Source organism: Lagopus leucura, unplaced genomic scaffold (assembly GCF_019238085.1).
Source record: "Lagopus leucura isolate 7727_CA_CO unplaced genomic scaffold, USGS_WTPT01 Super-Scaffold_100008, whole genome shotgun sequence".
In the NCBI taxonomy this organism is placed as follows: domain Eukaryota; kingdom Metazoa; phylum Chordata; class Aves; order Galliformes; family Phasianidae; genus Lagopus; species Lagopus leucura.
In genome coordinates, this window is record NW_024962265.1 from 25,784,055 (window position 1) to 25,807,585 (window position 23,531).

The following is a 23,531-nucleotide window of genomic DNA, read 5'->3' on the forward strand; positions in this document are numbered from 1 at the left end:
TCATCTTGAATGCATTTTAGATTTTCCTGTCTTAACAGTATTTCTGTTTTCTTACTTTCCTGTTGACTTAGGTCTCTCAGTATAAAGTTTTTCATATGGGAAAAACCATTTCAAGACTTCTTTTCCTTCAACAGTACTGAAATCACCTGTTTTTCCTTAAACTCATGTTGTCATCTTAGTCATCTTCTTTTTTTTTTTCCTTTTTCCCTTTCCTAATTCGTTTCCAAGCCTTTCCAGCTGCAAACGAGGGCATATGACATATAAATTTCAGAAGTTTGTAGGGGTTCCTATCATGCATGTCACCTATTTCTTGTCCCTAATCTTTCAGTCTCTGGTCACATGAATTTGTTTTGCTTTATGTGGAGGGTCAGTGTGAGAAATAAATTTAGCCAGTGTCTAATCTGACATTTACTACTTTGACCTCATTGATAAATATTACAATTTGATTTATGAGACTTGAGCAGTCAGTATTTATCACATCTTCTGTGTCTTTTGTTGCAGTTCTCACCACATGTTTGCTGTCATTTTCTTTATGGTCTGTCAAATGTGTCGATAGAAGTTATGAATAGGTTTTCTAAACATGACTTGATGTGTGAAGGAACAAGATAGATATTTTCTACTTTTATAGAAAAAAAGGAAGGCAAACAGTTTTATGAACTGGATTTTTCAAGGGACCCTCTCCAAAAGTAAAATAAGAACACCTATTATAAGTCAGCTTATAATTGGTATTGCTCTGTCAAAATTCTCCTGTTGTTATTCCAGCAGCTTGGATGCTCAGAGAAATTGTCTGTGGCAGCTGTTCTGCATTACCCCTATGTATGCACCATCCTCATTTCGGGGACATTGTTACAAACGCCAAAGCTACACCTCTTACTGTCCTCGGGAGGTGCTCTCCTGAACTACTTCACACTGCTGAGGAGGAGTATTCTCAAGGGCAGCTGCTATTACACAGTGGATGTCTTTTTTTCAAAAGTCTAACAGTGGTTTGTGTTATAAGAAAATTGGGCACCTTCACAGTGGAAAGCTGTATGTAGCTGGGCTTGTAATAAGGAAGGGCACACACATATTTTCCTACACTGCATTATGTAGCTAGCAGTAGTGTATTATATTCTAAGCCAGAATTTGGAAGTTGAATTGCTTGATTTTGCTTACCATTATGATTAATGATTAGTGTGGTGTAAGTGCTGTGACACATCCATGCAAAAGAGCAGAGGACAGCGCTTAGGTAACTAGGAAGGACCACTCCTGTCTGAACACTGAGGCTCTTTTGTGTGCCTCTACTGCACCTTTCAGGTTCGCTGCATGGCACAGTAACTCCCAAATAAAGTTGTATTTGTTAATCTATCTTTGTTTGTTCTTATTGAAATTCATTAACTTCATTTATTTTGAAAATCTGTACTGAAGAGATCTTGTTAAGATCCTGTTGGTAAAAAAATTTCTCACGGGAAATACTGATAAATTATTTAGGATAAATGAGCTGTCAAGCAATCTTATTCATGCTTTACAAGTTTATCTTCTAATTTTCTTAAATATTGAAAGATAAACTCTACTGAAGGCATTTTAATTTCCTTTAGATCTGTACTGTGTATATATTGAATTCTTTTTTGTGTGTGCTTGTTGGTAATTATTTGGAGGACTTTCAATTCAGCATGCATTTGCGTATTAAATGATGCTTTAAGATTACTCTCCAAACTCACTGAAGGGAATTTTTTGGTTGTTTTTACCTAACCTATTTTGTTTTTCAGGGTATCTTTCCATCCAACTACATTCACTTGAAAAATGCATGTGTTAAGAACAAAGGGTAGGTGAAATTTTGGGGATTCACATATTTATACACGGTAACTTACTTGTGCCAAAGAACATTTGTGAATCTGGCAAGGAGTGATGATTTTATTATAATATCTCATCTTCAGCTTTTGGTCAGAAGACTTGAAATGTCTGTCCTTAGCTAACATGGTGCTCCTGCATGGTAGTAAAATCAGTGTGTTATATGCTTCAAGAACACGCAGTATGCCTAGGAATATCAGTCTGTGTTGCCTAGAGTAAAGAGAAAACAGTCACGTCTTCACAGCCTGGTGTTAAGTTTGGTTTAGAAAAAGGTATTGCCCTAATTAGAAATTACTCTGTAGAGAAGCATTTGTTTAATATTGGTAGTTGTTTTCTTTAAAGAGACCAGCTGTACCATGGCAGACAGCTGACATTTTACAAAAACAAATGTTAAGATTAAGGATCAATTCAGTGGCAAAAGATTTCACTAAAATTGTAAAAGAATAGAGATGTTCTTTTCCTTACTGCCTTCCTTCAGGTGATGGAAAGCAAATAGCTATTCTTGATAATGACTGATCTCATTTCATTTTTAGAAGAGTTAAAAAAAAAGAAAGGAACAATTGATTAAAATTAGTACAAAGTTTTTTGAAACTAGAATGTTCTGAGTAAAATAAAGTGATGTTTTTTGGAAATTTAATACTTACTTTGAAAGTAGCATTTTTAAAAAGTTACACTTGGCAGTGATGTTAACATAGTCTTTTCCAAAGTTTTATGTAATTTGGGAGTGTTCACATTTACGTAATGGTTTAAAATCTCTTTAAATAAAAGCATTTATTATCAAATTAGATGGAGGCCTATAAAAACAGGTGTGGATGGCTTTGATTTTGGGTGCTTGGATGACTGTGTAGGTCAGCGTTTCCTGACTGGCAAAAATGAACCTTGAAGACTTTTTTATATATTTAAGTAAATATTTGAATGTCTCATTCACACAGGTGAAAATGAGAATTGCAATGCTGCTCAAAAGAGTTGTTTGCTATAGAGTTCAGTGTACCCATGTTTTATTATACCCTAGGATCATTTCTCTTTTGAAAGTGATTGTAGATTAAACTGAAGGTTCAGTGAAATAAAATTGTTGTAAACTGTCAACAAAGCTTAAGTGTAGAATAATTTTTTCTTAACAGACACCATGACAATGTTGGCAGGGAGTTCAATCTTATTTGTCTGCATTTTCTTCTGTAGTCGGTGTTTCCTGTTCAGGTGATGTACAGAGCATCAGGGCTGGGGGCTCTCACATTGTTAACTTGATGAAAGAGAAATTATATCATGAGAAAAGTACTTTAGGCGTGATACAGACTTTTAAAATGTACTGTATGTAAGAACAAAGTGATAGTGATGGTGGTATATGAAGTGATGGTATGATTTAGTCTTTAGTCTTGATCAAGCCAACTCAGGTTTTTCTTGCTCAGCATTGAAAAATCAGGAACTCACTTGTACTGTACCAATTTTATTTTCAAGTTTAATATACATTTTCAGCTGAAGAAATTACATTTTTTCTATAAACAGATGAGTTTAAAAAGTGTGGCAGCAGTCGCTGACTTGCAGTCTAACCTAAAGTGGCAAGATCATTTTGAAATCCTTTGAAAACCACGGGAAATTACTTTGACATAAAAGTAGTGTTTGATGTGCTTATCTCATGGCAAAATGCTTGCATTGACTTCTCTAGGACCAATACTTTCCATGAGGATTAAAGAAAATGTATAAATAAAAAGTCTTGAGGGTTGAAGGAACTCCCTTGTAACTTAATTGACATTGCTGTTGGCAGGAGGAAGTCTTTATGTTAGTAACCGTACTGTGATTTGTAATGCTTATGTAATACCATGTGTTCTTCTGCACGTTTCAGACAATTTGAAATGGTTATTCCAACAGAAGATTCTGTTATTACAGAGATGACATCAACTTTAAGAGACTGGGGAACGATGTGGAAACAACTCTATGTGGCAAGTACTTTGAATAAGTTGCTTTGATTGAATACCAGCTCGAAAGACCAGATATGTTGTTAAAATATTGTTTTTCCTGCATGAAAAAAGAAAAAAAATATAATTAAAGGTAGTGGACAATTTGTGATTCTCTTTTCCTATTGGATTTATTTGATTGTTGCTTTTCTATTTATTTTTTTTTACTTGTCTTTCGTGGTTTAATGCTCACCCTGACCCTGTAAATAAGTCAGAGAATCTACAATTCTTATTTTAATATAACTTTAAAAATAATTAAATGTGGAAATGTCAGACTCCTTGACTGGTATTATTATCATACCTATAAATGATAATAGCAGATCCAATACATTAATTGGAGGGAAAATAATCTTCTCAATGGTTGAGTGACCAGAATATGTATATGCAAAGAGAAGAAGAAGAAAAAAAGACTTAGAGAACATTATTAATAAATTGTATGAAATATAAAAAAGAACTGCATTTTCAGGCAAAGTATTATATAAATAACATTACATTTTCAGTTATGGAAAGTCCCTAAGCCAGTTGATTTGATTCATGCTCATTTTCTTATAGATTTTATTTTCTTTTACATCTACACATTCATAAGTACCAAGGCATGTCCATTTTACTTGACCAGGGTCACTTGTATGTGATGCAAAGATCAAAGGATGCCAGCTGTTGAGTCCTCACTGATAAAGGGAGTCAGAAGTGGTTCTTCATTAACAATAATGAGCTAATTTTGGGCCTAGCAGTTACACACTTCGGAAGTGGCGTCTGGTACTTTGTCTCACCCATATCTTCAGCAAAAGTTCCTTGCTTCTCAGTTCTTGTTTTCCTTATCTGGATATGTTGTCTTTTCTCTTTCTTCCTGACATCATCAGTTCTGTTTGTTTTGTCACCCTTGCTTGACTGGAATCACGCTTGCTTGACTGAAATCACACAGAGCAAGGTGCTCTGTGGCAGTTAATATTACTGTCCCTTTAAATTCTTCTTATGTATACATTTCCATATTTCATTTGCAGTTGTCTTTGAAATCCTACTGCAGCTGCTTACAGAAGGTCCCTCTCTGAAGTTACTTTGTTCTTCATTGTGAAAAATTCTACCATTTGCATTACTTAATTGGCTGCCACTAAAGACAGAAATTACTTGGTTTTGGTATTCTTAAAACACATAGAAAACTGTTAAATCTTTAATCTCTCTATTTTGACTGAAATTTAATCTTCTCTCACCATTCTACATTTTTTCAATTTTTTTTTTAATCCTTATAATCTAACTTGTAATAATTATCATTAATTCCCTCATACCTCCTTCTCTTTCCTCTCTTCACTTGAGGTTTTGTTGTTGTTGTTTTAACTTTCCCTGTGGAATTGTCTTTAAAGACTGAAATGCAATATTTGAAGTGTTGCCTCCATTTAAACTTACCAAATTTTGATTTTCATTGTGGTCATCTTTGGTTCTTAACATTTCTCCTTCTGATCTGCTACACTGAATCCTAACCACGGCTTAGACTTGACACCATATGCACATATCACATGGAATGGAAGCGTTTCCTTTTGCATCTCCGTAGTTTCCCTGCATCTTCTTATAGTGCAGACCTCAAAGTCCTGGTCTTAACTCCTTGCTGAATCGATGATTGTGACTTAAACTGTGAGAAGCTTAGCTATCTTCTCACTTTACTCGTAGAGGGCCTGCTTTTGTTGTGTAATAAAGTCCACAAGTCAGAATGGTTCAGAAGCAGCTGGACTGCTTCCTTTTGAGTGGTGATTGTAGGGATTGTGTTCAGGGAGACTATTCAGAACCAGGTGACACTTCTGAAACCTGCAATTGGTACAGTGGCTAGTTTGCTTAGTGAAAGCTTTCCTGAAAGAACCTAAAAAATCGTGTTGAATTCAGTGTTATACAGTATCAAATTAGACTTGACAGTCAAGCTAAAAAGTTAAGCAGTATGAACTGCTTCTAAGGTGAGCTTCAAAACTATGTTGAAATTTCTCTAGATTACATGGGAAGTTCTTTTTCCTAACTGTCTTAAGCACATCTAAGTGTAATTGCTTTCTGTGCTTACATATGAGGAAGGATATAAGTGGAAAAGGAGCAAAATCACAATCTGCTTTTGTAAAGAACCAAGTCTAAAAAGCAGGAGCATTTGCTTGCAGGACCACTCACCGCTTTGAGATGTAAGAAACTCAGACAAATGCTAAACCTTTGAAAAAAGGATGCTGCATTGAAAATGTTATTTTGACCTTAATGTTACTGTGAAGTACTAGCATGTCTCTTGTATTCTGCTAAATGTTTTACCTCAGTGGAGTTTATCATCACAGATCAAAAACAAAGATACACATGAATTAGTGATTATTTGATTTGTTTTCTTTTTAATGAAAGATGAAATCTCTGTAACTAATGGAATGCTGTGAGCACAAGCAGTCGGCCTATGTAATGCTCCCATAAAGACTTTTTCAGTATGTTGCTTTTAGAAACTATTTGCATAACCTGTTTTTTGGTTTTCTTTTACTTATAGAGTTCATACATTCTGTGGTTCTTACTGAAGCTGACTTTTTTAGCAACCTTTTTTCTTCATTGCTGCTATTATCGTGTGTTTAAAACACACTGATTTTCCTTTTTTTTTTTTTGCAGACAACCAAAAGAAACAATAAATCAGTGCTTATTTTAGCGAGCTTATGAAGTGAATGAATGTGAAATAAAAAAGGCAAATTTGTCACACAGCAGTGTTTTTCAGAACTCAAGGAATATAAAATGTACTGACAGAGAATAATGATGCTTCTAAGAGAATTTTAGTTTTTCATAGCAATTATCTAGCAGTAATAGGTGAAAGTTGGTTTTATGTCATTTTTTTCTCAGAAAGAAGTAAAAGGGAAATGAGTGGCTTAAGGTGGTTACTTTTTTGTGCTGTTTGTTTTTAGAAAAAATAAGCAGAACAGATCTGAATTTTCAGTGTTTTTTTGTGATATGTCGCTTAATTGAGGTTGCAATAATTTTCTCAAGATACAGTTTCTTAGAAAAATTATATTAAGTAAAACTGCCTACTGTAAAGTGAAGGAAGAGTTAAAACTTCTGCTGTTAGGGAGGAAACCATCATGGGAAATGGTTTATGTCATTAACTGGTATGTAATTAGAGTAGGAGGATGTGTTTTATTCATATTCATGTAATTTCTTCTATTTTGCAGTTAGTAAGGCAGAACAGTCTGGGAGAGATTTCTGTCTACATGAGTCTATTTATTTACAGTTAGGTCATAGTGTGTACATTTATGTTCCTGAAAGAATTAAAAGAACTTTAATGCTGTGTGATTCAGAGTTTGAATTCTAGGAGCTATTCCCTTTTGATCCCTTGTGTGTGTGAGTTCAAATGGTCTTGAATTACTCTGTCATGGTTCCAGTTTTGATGCAACGACATATAATGAAAATGCTTTCAGAATAAAACAGTGCTGTGACATTCAACAATTTTTTATTGAATCTTTGTCATATCTGTCATATAAATCAGACTGTGTAAATGTGTGGTGTTAGGAGTTTGAGTGAAATTATGGAGTGTGGACAGTGCAAAGGAGTTATCTGTGATAAAATGATTTTATGCACATGTGCATGCATACATACAGGTAAAGAGGTCAAAGCATTAGAGAGAGGAAGAGGATTGTGACTAAGGGAATAAGGATGGAAGGATATTGATTTCCATATCACATCTGTATTCATTAGGACTGTCAGTTGGTGTAGATGCAATTCTTTATTTCTCTCACAGAGAAATGAGGGGGATCTCTTTCACCGACTGTGGCATATAATGAATGAAATCCTAGACCTGCGAAGGCAAGTCCTGGTTGGCCACCTCACCCACGATCGAATGAAGGATGTGAAGCGACACATCACTGCTCGTCTGGATTGGGGCAATGAGTGAGTAGCTATACTTGTAGAAGAAAATAGTGTAATCTCATTATAATACCAGTTTTAGGCTCAATATAGAATGTTGAAATAAGGAACAAATTTCTGACTGATGTTGCTTTTTTTTATGGATTTTTTCCTTCATTGTTTTTCTGTCCACTGTGTTTTAGCAGTGAAAAATTACTCACAGCTTTTCCTTTCTTTTTTCCTTCCACTAAAGAGACATACTTGCTTCAATTTATTTTACACAGCACTGGTATGACCTGCAAGAGAACTGCAGGTAGTATGTTGGAATACTGGATTTCTGCAGTTTCCTTTTAAGTCTTTTAAAAACATATCTGCCCAGATTCTTCTGCGGCATAGTGTTGCATAGCTCTGTGTATTAACTGAAATTATATTGGCTGACACTACTTAATCTTCTTGATCTGTGTTCTGTGATTCAGTTTCTACTTTAGCATCTCTAGTATTCATCTCGATACTATTCTATCCATCTTTCTTTTATTTGAGTGACAAATAAAAATTGATAACCCCAGTTATATTCTCTTAAGTTTTTTTTTCAAAGAAAGAAATTTTCATTTGTCTTAAACCCGTGCTACTTCAAATAATATCTCTTCAGTATTACTAAATGCCTAACAGTATGAAGACTTGCAGGGATAGAGAATTGTTAGCATAATGCATGATGATGGAAATGATTTCTAAATCACTTTCTGAATACAGCTTTCACAGATCTTGTTACTATCTTGCATAATTTGGAAGGCCAGTAAGCTAATCTTTGTTCCAGATACTTCACCCATGAGAATAATAAGCCCAAGGGGCTACTCTTAACCCCAGTATTACTAGTGAAAACAACAGCACAGATTAACAACATTGTGATATTTACAATGACAGTCAAAACCAGCATGAGTCTGCACTCTTTTAGCAATGAGGCATCAGAATCTTGTCATTCTCTTGTAAAGAAGTGTGTGCTTGGTATGGTTGGGCAGCTGAGTAGCATGGAAAATGCAAAAATGGAAGGTGCTGCTGTTGATCATATTGGCATGCATGCCTTGCTTTTGGTACTGAATTTGATTTGAATTCGGAAATCAGGAGACCAGATGAAATAGGCTCCACAGACAGTAAATTTTGCTGCTGTTACGTACAGCATACTTTGCAGTGCTTCCTCCACAGTAACACTGCATTGCTACATCTGTAGCCCTTTGCTTTATTATAATATATTGTATTTGTCTCCTCATTGTAGCACTCCTGGCTACTTTGCTAGGTCCCTGGGAATGAAAGGACAAGTGTAAGATTGGTATGTGCATCAGGAGTGATAGGAACATCCCTTTTGCCTCGCAGTACACTTCCCTAAGTCAGTACCATCACTGTTTTATGTGGTCATGAAGATAACAAAAACATTTGATTTCTTTGATCATCAGGGAGGTGACTGAGTCAGTGTCCCTGGAGGTGTTCAAGAAACACTGATGTGTTGTGCTAAGGGATATGATTTAATGGGAAATATTGGTGGTAGGTGGATGGTTGGACAGGGAGATCTTGAAGGTCTTTTCCATCCCTGGTGATTCTGTGATTCATCTGAAACAATAAATTTGACTTTGGAAAACTATTTAAACTAAAAAAAAAGTAAACTAATCTCATAGATTAAAGTCCTGTGTATTGGAATAGTAGTTTTTATACCATAACAGGCTGATAACCTGATACAGGCTGATAGTCTACTCAGAGCAGTGCTCTATACCTTGTTCCATAGCAAGCACTTCTACAAAATGTATGACCCTGAATAGAATAATGCAGAACTTGTGAAGTCTGAATCAGCCTTTGAAAAAGGTGGGTATATTCCTTGAAGCTTGTGACTGAAATACACTTCAGTCACTCTAGCTTTCATAGCGGAAAGAAATACTCTCAGTAGGAATAAGTATGATGTGGATCTTATCCGTAGTATTTCCTCCCCACCCTACAGGTATGGAACTTTTTTTTTTTTTTTCTCCTAGAATATTGGTCTTTCCTCATTCTTTGAACCAGGCAACATTCTCAGAATTCTGTTACAACAAACATCATAAGCTGCTACTAATTGGCACAGCTTTAGACTTCTATTTCCTCTGATCTGCCCAATGCCTGTATGTTGTGTTTTTTTTCTTAATATATTTTTGTGCAAGTGTCTGCTGCAATGGCTACAGATGGTTGCAGTGTTGTATTTTATGAAGTGGGCATTCTTCATCTCAAACTTGAGCCCAGCTATCATATCTGGGCTGTTTTTGAACCAGCGATGCCAGGCAGTCAGGCAGGAACCCTGAGTTTTAAAAGAATCTTTTTGCTTTCAACCCATTACTCTGTTTTGAAAGTAAAAAGGTCGTTTTGTGGGACTGCTTAGAGCAAAATTAAGCTTCTTCCAGCGCAGGAGTTCGTTGTAACAAAGGAGACTCAGCATCCATGAAAGCTGATGTTTAGGACAAAAACAGAAATGGCTGTAAATTGTTTTGAAAAATTTCAAACAGAACAAGATAATGAGAATTGGACTTTCCACATCTTTCTAAGTTTACAAGTTGGAAGAGTATTGCAATATTTCCTAAACAAGTTTTCTGAGATCAGATGTTTGAACCCTTAGTTTTGTGTATCAGTAATAAAACCACTTTGCACCTACTTGTGTTTGTGTCAGAGTTACATCTGTTATGCAGATGCCATGGATACTTCTCATCATGTTGTTTTCTTTTAATCAAGTTTGGGTTTGTATTTATTGCAGTGAGCAGCAGAAAGAATGCTACTGGCAGTTTTGTTTGGACATCAGATATTATTGATCATCTCTGAGTTCATTTCCAATGCATCTTATCATCTTACTGTGGCAAATCTTTCTTACTTCATTATTTATAAATCAGCCTTACAGTTATTTCACTCTTAAGATCTCTTTGTAAAATAAAGGATGTTCTGTTTTTGTTAATAGATTTTTTACTTGCTTAAGAATTCAATTTCCATAGAATTTGAGTGCATAAAGAGGAATTTATAGTTATCTTCTAAATATGAGATAAAACTTATTCAAAACCTTTGAGAGAAACTGTGAAAGCACAGCAAGAGTGACACAAAAGATGGTCCAAAATGTAATTTTGGCTTGATTAAATATCTAAAAAATCCCTTAATGAGCTCCAAAGATGTATTTTTTGCCTAACAATGTCAAGTCTACTACACTTAGCACGAGTGAAAGTGATGTGATTTATAGTATGTACTTATTGAAAGCTTTCTATAGAGAAAGTACTTTACATCTGAAGTGCAGAGCTTAAAAACAAACAAACAAAAAATGAGTGCAGCCACTGTATACAGGCACAGTTTACATAAATGAGTATGTCTGCCATGGCATCCTTTTTCTAAAAAGCGTGAATTTCAACATCATTTGTTTCCAGCCTTTCAACTTGAAGGAGATGGAATGGATCATGTCAGATCCATCTCTCTTTGCATTCCCTTCTCTTTATTTTCTGTCCCATCAGCAGGGTAAACCACTCACTAACAATTTTTGAAAACTGGAAATAACTTTTGGCATTGAGGTGCTGTTTCCAAATTCTTTTCTTTAGCCCGTAGATTCTTCAATCAAACTCTGACTAAATACTACTCAGTAGTAGAACTAATTGAATTTCAGGGGATTCTGAAAGCACTGCTAACTGAAAGCCTAAATATCTAATGCTGTGGAAGAACTGTCTGCTCAGAATTGTGATTTCTGAAGTCATCAGTTCCCATTCTTTAAAAGCAAATATTTTTAAGTTTTCTAATCTGTCATTTTTTCTCTAAATTCAGCATGACTACCCCATTTATGATCTTTATTACTTGCTGCTATGCTGAAAATATTTTTTTATTCCTGTTGATTGAAGTGTATTTAATTATTTCATTCAGGAGACACAGCCAAGCAGCTTTGATGCAATACGGTCCAAATTTAAAATAAACTGATGATTTGACATTGTATGGATTTTCTTTTTGTATTATCTTCTGTGGTTGTCATTCAAAATGACAATACCTGTGCAGTGTCCGCAGTAGGACTAAGAATGGTATCCATTGCACATTTCCTGCGCTGTGAAATGGAATTAAATACTGTGGGAAAAGATATTCCATTACTGTTATGAAGTGAAGAAAAGAGAGGAATCATGCACAAACTTCAAAAAAGCCCCCTAACATGTTTGGAGTACCAATTAGTATTTCCTTTGTTAAATGGAATGTTGATGTTAAATGAAGAAAGTTAGTTAAATTTCTTGATTTATTTACTTTGTATGTAGAAACTACTTACTGTTATTCTAGAGCTTTATAGTATCTCTTTATTTCTCTTTTTCCTCATATAGACAACTGGGACTTGACTTAGTTCCAAGAAAAGAGTATGCTATGGTGGATCCTGAAGAGATCAGCATTACAGAGCTCTACAGGCTGGTATGTGAATTTAATACTCTGTCCTTGTGCTGACAGATTACATGCTGAGGTTGTCATGATAACTTTCTTCTACTTAATCAAAAGTACTTTTTTGCTCAAATACACTGGAATTTGCTAATGCGATGGGTTTTACCATGATGAAAGAAGATTTATTTTTAATATTTTTTTCATCTCCTCCTCTGCATGGGATGCTTTGATTTTATATCATCTGTCTGCACACATGTACATTCCACATGTTATTTATGCACAGCTTTGTTTTCTGATATATCATTAAATTTATGAGTTCTAAGATGAATTTAATCTTCAATAATAGCTTATGAGACTCTTCATCATTAGTTCTTTAAGTGGCCCTTGAGTCCCATTAGATAACATTAGTGGAAATAAAATAACATACTTGTGGTACAAGTATTGTCATGATTAATCATATTGGCTTGTTGATCTCTTCTAATACATTAATGTTAATGGCAGCTGAGCTACGTAGGACAGCTCTCCTTTGGGCATGAGAGCCCATCTTGGTTTTGTAAAAAGAGTACTGGTATTTCTTATTCTGATGTTACATCAAATGAAGTCTAAGAAAGCATTCCAATTAATTTCTACAGGCCTTTGCTCATAGTAGTATCGCAGTTACAGTAATAGAGTTCTGAGTCTTACTTGCTTGAAACTAAACTTTTATTTAAATTAATGTTTATTTATGCTAATGCTTGTATTTAATGCAGAATATAGAACGTAGGGAAATTGTAATAATTTGTTATGGAGCCAAAATTTTAATATGTGCAATAATTTTTACTGATAGATTTTGAAACTGTATGCTGTCGAGTCAAGTAGTAATTTATTCACTCTGGAATCAGTATACCTTTGGGCAGGTTCAAAGCCACATGTAATCGTATGGAATTATACTGAAGCAGTAAGTGACAAACACTGAGAAACCACCAATCATAAGAAGAAACTTACAGAAAAAGAGTAATCCAGAAAATTAACGATGAAACTTGTGGACTGTACTTTCAAAAATAAAGAGAAAAATAAGATCCAAAAAGTGTTTGGTTTGGGGGCTCAGTATCTTATAAAGATTGCTGTTTTAAAATTGGTTTTGGTACGACATAAGAGAAAAACAGTATATCACCTTAATTGTTGACTAAAATGGAAAGATATAAACTGTAAAGTCAAATCAGGAGAGCTTAGTAACTTTTACATAATGTTCTGCCAGCGATTAGAAAATACGGGAGTCATTTTTTCCATTTAAAAATACTTCTATGTAGTCTTTTGCCAAAGCATTCTTTGTGTGCTTGATTAGTAGAACATCGGATCATTAACTATTTAAACCAGCTATGAAATATAATGTGGTTACAGCACAGACATTTAAAATGGGTTGAAATTCTTGGAGCAGAAAAAAGGCAAACTTCTAGAGGTTACTGCTTTTCCAAGGGACAATAATGATGCAGCGTAACGTTGGCAAAGTGGCTTTCCTACTTTCTCCTTCTCACAGTAAGGAAAAAAGAAGAAAGAACAAAGCACTGTTACAAATTAATACTGAATCAAAAGCTTAAAAATTGGGAAGAAGAAAGTAATCCAGTATTGTATTTTTTTACCTTTTGTTTTGTTCCTAGATCTTTCCATTTAATTCAAACTGACTGCTGTGTTTTTGTGACATGTTTAGATGGAGCATCGTCATCGAAAAAAAGACACGCCTGTACCAGCCAGCAGCCACCATCTTTTTGTTCAGATGAAGAGTCTAATGTGCTCCAATCTGGGAGAGGAACTGGAAGTAATCTTCTCGCTCTTTGATAGTAAAGAAAATCGGCCCATCAGGTAGCATATAATTTTTCAGTAGGATACTGATTTTAAATTGTCACTGCGCAGTGTCTGTTTTGATCTTGGTAATAAACTCCACATTGAGAAACAAGATTTTTTTTTAAATTTGTTTTGTAATCCAGTTCCTATACTTAATATTTGCCAATATCATTTTGGATTGTAATAATATATTTTTCTCTGGCTTTTTTACTTATTTCAGTTTTTAGCTGGTTTTACTTGAGAGGGAACATATATACACCTGTGCATACAGACTGAATATTAGTTTTGTGTCTCAAAGGTTATTTTTTAGTATCTCTGTTTTCCTTTCTCCTAATCAGTGCACATTCACGTACAATTACAACTTACACTATACACTTACAACTGTTGCTTGCTTGCTCTGTAATATTTATAAGATGAATTCTCCTAGGTACCTCCAACCAGAGAGTTATGGAATCTTTTTATAATAGGAGCCTGAGGTGCATGCTCTTAATGAAGCAGTCAAACCTGGTCTCACATCCATTTAGGGTTTGCTGGCCTTTTTTTCATCTGGGAGCTGATCCTGTAACCATTCTTCTGCTTATCCTAGAGCTGAAAACCTTTTAATGTTCAGTACTTATTTCTATTCCTAGCATGTTTCTGGCCAAGAGAGAGGACCAGGGAATGAACAGGATCAGAATCATGATGCACTTAGCAGATATGATTTATAGGGGGAAAGCAGAGTTGGTGGATGAGGCTTCTGAGTTCTGTGTGAGAAATATGGCAGGAAGATTGAAGGAGTGGTGCCACACTAAACGCTCGTATACTGGTGATGGAAGACTGGTCAGAAGGCTCTCATTCAGAATTTGCTGCTGCTCATTACTTGGTGTACTACTTGGTGTATTCTTTCTGTGCTCTTACTACAGGTACTGGAGGCAATATACGTCAGTCTGATTTAAGGGTAGCCACTGGAGAAATGAAAGACTAGACTTAAAAACAAATTGCACTTTAGATAAGTCAGAATACAAATGCACAAATAGAAATAAAACCTGTTACAGTAAGCCTGCTAATAGGATAAGAAGTGTTATTCAGAATGTGTGCAAAGCCATGACTGTGTACTAATTGTCTTTATACCTGTGATAATAGGAATTTGAGGCATTGCACATGCACATTAGACTGAGTTTGGCAAAATGATTTGTGTGCTATGTAGTTGTGCAAAATAGCTACCCACTATTTTGAAGGAAGTTTATACTGAATAAATTGATTTCTATAGCTAATGAAATCTTTAAATTGTTAGAACATTAGCTGCTAAATACTGACCTGGAATGCACTTTGGACATTAGTCACCAAAAACAGTTTTCTGTCATTTCTGAGAATTAAATGTGCATCAGGGCACATCTTTTGTGTTCGTTTCAGTGACTGGCATAGCAGGTGATGGATTTAGATGAGAGCTTCAGACCTTGACAGAAAACAATTTGAGTGTTATGGATTGCTGAAAACAAGGTTATGGCAGTAGTGGTTGTATGAAAGCAAATGGATTGGATTTCACATTCACATGAAAGCACAAATTCTAGAGCTGTTTGTCACATGCTTGCTGTGATCTGACCTTTAGGTATTGATTCCTGACTCCAGTGTCTATTTGCAACTGCTTTATTTTGTGTGAACTTCCTCATCCCATTACTGACAAACCTTGAAGAAGCGTGTTGTCACGAATCCAAACTGCTTTCTAGAACATGCGAGGAATGACAAGATGCACTTTGGGCAAGCAGTTTGTTGCTATCTGTAAAACAAACACGCACACCTCCACACCTCTCACAAATTAAAAACCCAGGAAACACATTGAAAAAAAATGAAAGCAAGGGAGTTTTCATAAGAGTGGATTTAATTTCAAGGTATATATGTATCACACCACGAGTTGGAACGCAGATGTGTCCAAGCTGTGGTCTTTGTGGACTAGATATGCAAGCAACATAACTGCATTGTCTAAGATTTAAACCAAGGCTAATTGGGCTTGTGACATGGCTGTTGTGCTCTTGCTTAACATGTGCATGGCACACCTACTCTATATTTCGGTCAGTTGAGTGCTTGTTAGAGCATGTAAGTTAGTGTAAAGTCTTGTGTATATGTGCACAGCAATATGATATTTCGTTCAATACAAATTGGCAGGATATTTCAGAGAGCTTTATGCCCTTGCTAGTGCTGACACATGCATGCAATAAACCTTGAGGAGATGATGTGTGAGAAGTGACTGTGTGCACAGTCATTGGTTACTGAGCTTCACACCCTGCAATGAAGACAAGGCCTACTGGCAGTAAGAGACATGTGAACTGCAAAGCGTGATACCTGGATAGATGTAATCTTCTGCTAATGCTGGATGATAGTAGCATGTAAAAAAGCTGTGTTTAGCATTACCTGGAGCCTAGGTGATTTGTTTATTGGTTTCCTGAGTCATTGCTAAGCAGCCCACAAGAAAAAAAGCAATAAAAATACTAAAACTTTTGTTAATACCACAGATAAAAGTCAGAAACCATATATGGCAATTTGTCCTGAAACAGAACATCTGATAGATAAAAATATGTGAATATACATCACTTATAATATATGTCTTCAATTTCATGGTTACAGTATTAGAGTGGGGGGTTTCATTTCTTTGGGATTTTTTACTTTTTACTTAAATTTTAGTTTTGCAAGCACTACGTGTGTAACAAGCTTTCCTCAGGAGGTAATTCTGCTTGTTTGAACGTGACAGTTGGAATGCATAGTGTTAAGTACAAGTCCAGAGGTTAAAATTGCTCCAAAAATATGACTTTGTATAGATATCAATCTGGTGTTTATTGTCCAGCTGATGTAAATATACATAAAATGGGTGGTCTTTGCTGCCTCTTAAAGGAGTTCTTGTGGAGAAAGTAAAAAGACAAGAACTGAGATTTAATAATAGAATTTCTGTTCTGATATTTTTCTGTCTTAAGATTACCTTAGCTTCTTATCAGATCAACCTATGATCTCTGTATATACTTATTTCACTTTTTATTAACCCCAAGTTCATGCAATTGAAATAGCAGCTTTAAAAACTGTTGGGGGACTAGAAGCAATGTTGTCTGTATTTTCTTGTTGATAGATTGTTTTTTTCCAAACCGAATTTGTTCTACATTACCTGTTTCATACATTCAGTGAAATCTTTTGCACAGAAAGAAATTTTTACCCTGTTCAGAGAATATACTCGATACTTTATTGTGACTTATATTAATACATTATAAAATGATCTAAATCTATTTGTATACTGCTGCAGAATTTGTAGAGAACATTTTCATTATATTTGGAGTGTTTAAAGATTTTTGATAAGAGGATGTAATTTGTTGCATGCATAGAACAATATGATCTTGTGATCTTTACATAATTTACAGCTATTATTTTTTTCTGATCAACTGTGCTGTGAAATCATTTGAAAGGTTTTCATTTTCTTCTTCCTTTATTTTAAGCCTATCTGAATTTATTAATAATGTGGATAACGTGCTGCTGTGGAAAGGTCTGAGCTTCAGGGAAGGAAAAAAATAAAAGGGAAGAGGAGGGTACTTAACACAGAGAAGCTGTGGTTTAATAGCTGAGCTTTATATTGGAGTACAAGAAGAAGGCTGTCCTTAGGACATTGTAAAATTATAGTTTTCTGAGACAATATTAAGAACTCTCATACTTAGAATATTGTCAAACTGTTCATATAGAACAATGATGGAAAATGAAACTTTTTTTTTGTTGCTATAGTTATAGATTCTTTCTGAAAAAAAGCATACCATAGCAACTGTGTCAAACCAAGTTACAAGCAGAAAGCCCTGGTCTTGCTTTTGACAGTGAGGTTAGAATTCTGTCTAATAATAAAATATAACATAGTGATGTGTAAGAAGAATATTGTTGTATAGATATAAAATAGAAAACTGTGATCCTGAATATCAGCACACAGCTTTTATCTAATTTTCATGTCTTCTATGGTTCGCCTTAGGAAATAAGGCGTCTTCTTGGCAGGGCTGGATTCCTACACTGCAGTGTTACCACTGTTTTTCTTTATAAAGACAACCAGATAAGGAAAAGGAGAATACTAGTGATTGCAATTCCATCTATAAAATATTTTAAGGGTGATTGCTCTAGCTTAAGAGACAGTCCAGACTCCCTGAAAGATAGGGTATGCAAATCTAAATATTTGAAGGCATAGCAAGAAACTGAGCATAGACCTTTGTTTTCTTGAAGTACTGAACTTGTTAATATGTTTTTCAACTACACCACAACTTTGTTGCTCTTTAAAAGAAAATAAGCAAAAACATCCAAAATGGTTTCACCACTCTTCATATTTAAATTCTGTATATGCTCTTCACCACTTTCTCTAAATTGATTGTGTTTAGTTAGAAAAGTGTATAATATGTTACCACGTGGAAAGTCAGTAAAAGTAAAAGGAAAAGGAGAATACTTGATAGCATAAGAAATGTATGGTTTAATAGCTGAGCTTTATATTAGAGTGCAAGAATAAGGTTGTCCTTAGGCCATAGTAAAATATTAGTTTTCTCAAGCAATATTAAGAACTGCCTAGATTAAAAGACCTCTGATTCATGCTCTGGAACCTGTTTAGATGGAGGTATCTTGTGGAGTAATAAGCGAAACTCCAAGATTAAGGCTTCTGCCAATGCTTAGTATTTTTTTGTTTAATTTTAAAAGGTTTCATGATGAATACATGGACTGTATGATTTGAATACATCTCTGAAGACGTGAATTTAAGATCTTTGAATTATGTATCTAGACTTCTACTACAGTTAGTTTTAGTCAGTGAAGCTTAGAAATGTTCAGCCGATAAAATGTCTGTATGTTGTTGGTTCTTTAGAATCCATCAACTCGGTTGATTAAAGAGCTGCCCACTGTACCCGGCAGTAATTTTGAGCTGAATCCATTCTGTTTCTTTCTTACTTTTTATGGGGCTACTTTAGGTCTCCACAAAGTTTGAGCCTTCAAAATCAGAAACAATTGTTGTTGAAAGAAAAAAGGATGGATATTCAATATTACTTATCTGACTTCTTGCCATTAGCCTCTCGCAGTGGAATCTATAAAGGGAAGTTCCCTGAATTTGCTCTTAAAATATTTGCAAAGAATTTTACAGTGGGGGGATCAAAAATTTGTGGTACACGTATGTACAAATTTAGAATTGTTGCTTCAGTGTATTTTAAAATTGTTTTCTTAATTTAAAAAAAGGATTATCTGAAGGACCCTTTTGTTGTGTTTAAGGAATATTTTTCCAATAAACTGATCTTTTGATTATGTGTTGACCTACAAGTGCATTCCTAAGCAAGTACCTGTTAAAGTAAATAAGATGCAGAAATTAAAATTGTAGAAACATTTTTCTGGTTTTGATAATGTATCTTAATTATTTTAGTGCTTTGAACGAAAGGAAAATTAAGTAAATTTGTAACTATATCATTTTGAAATAATTTTTTCTTTTGAACAGCTCACAATCTTTCTTATATGTACAAAGAGTTAGATAATAATAGCTTTTCAGGTGAGATGTGAGAAACTATGATGTAGAAATTAGTGACTTTCCCAGAGAAGAAGTCAGGTAGTGATAAAGATTCAGTGATGCTGGGAGAGGCAAGGTCAGTGTTTGACCTTCAGGCTTCCAATCTAAGGACTTCTCTAGATTTGTAGCAGCTGTGATGTTTTGCTTCCATCCACCTTAGTGTAATCAATGCACACTTTGGGCAACAGATTTTTTTTCTGTTGAATTTAGGAAGCTAGAGATCTTAACGTTTCTTTGGGATGCTATGAGACGCTATTGTATTCTTCTTGAGGCTTTTTTTGTGGCTGGAAATTACTATTAAAAATTAATTTTTTTAATCATATTGGTGCTTGCGAAAGCATCAATTCTGTTGCATTAATTATGTAGTAGTAAAATACAGGCTTATGACTTTATTATTGCTAATAAACTGTTACAGTTAATATTACTTTGCAGAGCATTTCTATATTTATATAATTACACTGATTTTAATACATGCCTTCACGCTTTAAAAAGCTATATATTGTGAAGAGCATTTACTTCATGTGGAAACTAGAAAACTGTAGAAGTTTTCTCTTGATATCAAGTACAAATCTGAGTGAGACACGTGTTTGTACTTGCTTCATTAAAACTACAGTTGTAATATTCTGCCTTGTTAGTGCATAGTAACTTGACTTTGTGTGTATGCATATGTAGACATACATATTTTGTAGCTAAACTAGCTGTAGGAATGATTTGTGTTATCCCCGCATGGTATTTGGTATATTTGTGAATGGCTCTACTTTAACATGATGCAGCCATATGACTTGCCTCAGTAAAACTCTTTGTTTTATGCACTATGTCTTCTTAACTTATATTCTTCTCTTTTTATTTTTTGTCACAGTCAAAAGCCTTGTTTGTGTATTCTTCAGCTTTTTATTCTTTAAAAAAGTGAAAAGTTCTCTTGATTAAGCTTTATTTTGTTGTGCTAATTGCACTGAAAAAAATCTAATATACAAGCAAAATTTTGAGTGTACACAGTTATAGTATTAGTTTTGTATTTGGAAAATCTAAGAAGTCTGTTATCATATTTTTAATTTTCTCCTAAGACTTTTCTGTCTTTCAGTTCAGTCCTACGTTCCTGGTTGCTGCTGAGCTTTTACCGGGTACTCAGAGGTGTACAGCATCATAGTGTATTCTAAAGTGAATTTTCTCAGCATATTCAGTCTCGATGTGTCGAGAGTCCAGGCAGTAATTAATTCGTGTTGTTCTAAAATGCTTTTGTAAAATCTGTTCCTTGAAGCTGGCATGCTCAGCTAATGTTTGAGAAAAGCAAAATCCAAAGAGCTTATCAATGTAATACTGAGCTTTGAAGGCTTGTTTCATGTCATCTAAATTTGCTGTAAGATTGTGCTGTACAGGCAGTGGTGGCCAGTGGGAATTGCAGAACAGCAGCGGATGTTCAGAGCCCGATGTTAACATCTGTAAATGTTTGGAGGATTTTAGTAAAAACAATTTATGAGGTTGTGTGATCTGAATGCCCAGCGATGGTGAGAGTCTGTCTTCCAGTTTAATCCAGTAGAAATCCACTAAAACTATTTTGGATTGTGAATCAAAAGACGGATTGTGGAGACAACCAAGAGATTTTCTTCAAAAGCAAAAATCTGATACAAACTAAGCTGATGATGTAGATCTTAAAATAGCATATATAAGGTGAGTATTACAGGATTATAGTTTGAACACAGAAAATTTGTGTAGAAGATGGAGCAACTCAGCTTTACTTCTATCACTTTTTACCTTGGGCGTTAGCCATTACAATTACGTTACAAAGACATTTTCATAGTTGAATGGGATTTTAGATGCCTGATTTGAGTTGATTTTAGTGTGAGGTGCAGTTACAGGAAAATACATAATTTAAACTCCTGGCACAAGATAGGATTCTGTGGGTCTCCAAAAGAAGACTGGAAATGTGTGTTCTCCAAAACATTTTGTAAGAGTTCGACAATCTTGTGTTCTTCATGAGCTAGTTTCTAAATCTGTTGTAATATGTGATTATTTGTGGGGTTTAGGAAGCTTCTGATATTTTTCTATACTAAAGAAATAACTGGTAGCTTTTCTTCTGTAAATTCAGAAAATTCCCAACACTTAGAGTATCAAATAATGTGGTGATGATTGTATGCTTTGTAGGTATCTTATTTTCTTACCAGCATAAAAGTTTAGTAAATAAACCAGCAGTGAGGTTGCACATACCAAGTCTATAATGCGTACTTAACAGATGACACAGATCACAGTTTGCATTGTTAGATTTTTGGAGAAGTAAAGGTCTTCTGATCATAGTATGTTCTTTTCCCCTGGTTGTGCTCATATCATTTACAAAGTGCAGCGGTTGTGGAAGTGGTGACCTTAGTGTTACCAGAAGAAGCTGGGCTCTGGACACTGGAGATCTGAGACAAATTCTTCAATAAAAAGTATATATTGTTTTATTTACTGTTTTTGTTTGAAAGATCTCACCATCTTTTTTCTCACCAACTTTGATGTTTTCAAGATTATGTGTATTATTCACAGTTTATTTTTTGCCACAATAATGTTCTGATGCTAGACATACGTTTTGCTTTCTGAAAGTCAAATATCTCAGTGTCCTGTGAGATACCTACCTTTTCAGTGTAGCTATTGTAAGACCATATTTCTATTTGTTGTAAATCGCTACCCAGAAATTCTGTCTGTTTCTTTGTTGAAATTTAGAGACACAGGCAATTATCATCTTGTGGGTGCACTATGAAAAAGGGAATGGAGGGTGTTAAGCCAGTTACCACAAATGCAGTTACCTACATTTGTTCAGATAAGTGGGCTTTGTTCTCGTTATTGATGATATGTATGAGGATGCTGCTCCATCTCCTGCCCAAAGTCCCAGTTGTTTTGCTGACCTTTACATTTATGTAGTGTTTGTGCCTCTGTGTGTTACAACAACATACTGCAGTAGAATGCTGACATTTTTGCTTTAAGTCTGCAATGGCACACACGGTTCTTGTCTAGCTGTATTTTTCTAAGCCACTTTCTTAATGTTATCATTTTCTCCAAATAGCAATGCTATTAATAGGGCAATTTTAAGGCAACACTTTAGAAAGATGGAGTGTGTTAAGAATTTCCTTAACAATGATACACATTTAGTGTCTGTGTCAATATGATATGAATGTCTTATCATAAATGATTGATGCCTCTGGCCACATCTACGGGAGAAGCGGAGATAAGCTGGCATGCTAATCCTCCTTCTGTCACCTTGAACAACCTTGTTTGTTACTATCATATTGCCCTCAAATGAGCGCAGATTCTTCATCAACACAAAGAGGAATAGACTGCTCACCCAAGGCAAATAAAAGTAACCTATGTTTTCTATTCTGTAAGCTTTTGATTATATGTTTAAGGACCGTGTAGACTCTATGCCATATCAAAGATTAAACAGATTACCCTTTGTTTGTTGTACTCTCAACCTCAACTTCTTAATACACATCATTAACATTTTAATGTATTTCTTCTTTTAGTTGTGTAATTACTTAAATCATTTTTATCTCTTGCTGAAAACTGAAACCCATGGTTGATGGGTCAAAATATTTGCTGATTTGTCTTTTTTTTTTTTTTCCATTTAAGAAGCAAATGCTCTTTCCCCTTCCCTCCCCTCCCACTGACCCCTATTCTGTGGAAATTTTAAAGAATTTTAGCACAGGAAGAAAGATGTCTAAACATGCTTTTTGCAACTTCCCCAAACATAAGAGTTGCTATCTATTATGGCAGCTCAAATAAACCAACTTCTAGCCACCCCTCTCATTAGAAATTTACAGAATTGACTAGTGTTAATTGTTGACAGTCAGAAAAACAGCAATGAAGAGAGGGCTTGAACACCTTTCCAACCTAACTAATGATTTATTTCCATCTCCCAGAAGTCTCACTGCTTTAAACCTGAGATGTCTTTCATTGCAAGCTGAGATACCATTGTGGCCTCGGTTGAGATAGAGCTCAAAGAGTCAGTATTATTTTAAACATGCAAATCAGTGGGGTTACACTTGAGTTTTAATATCCAGTTTACTCAGGATCAGTGCTCCAGACAGCACTCAAATAGCTGAATTCTTTCTTGCTTCTCAGCAATGTGGGACACTAAGCCATGAAGAAGATGGAAAAATATACTTGTGAAACAGTATGGTGCATTGTCTCACACACTACAGTAGTTATTT

At 35.0% G+C, this 23,531-nt stretch overlaps 1 protein-coding gene across 2 annotated transcripts in view; it reads left to right on the forward strand.

Annotated features, from left to right (window-relative positions):
- DOCK4 (dedicator of cytokinesis 4) overlaps positions 1-23,531 on the forward strand; it is a 244,154-nt gene that overhangs the window by 81,525 nt on the left and 139,098 nt on the right. For both annotated transcript variants that reach the window (XM_042872551.1, XM_042872552.1), the window contains exons 4-8: positions 1,746-1,801; positions 3,668-3,764; positions 7,507-7,655; positions 11,951-12,035; positions 13,690-13,841. In XM_042872551.1, the coding sequence (XP_042728485.1) occupies positions 1,746-1,801; positions 3,668-3,764; positions 7,507-7,655; positions 11,951-12,035; positions 13,690-13,841 (539 nt within the window). The remainder of the gene's footprint in view (positions 1-1,745; positions 1,802-3,667; positions 3,765-7,506; positions 7,656-11,950; positions 12,036-13,689; positions 13,842-23,531) is intronic.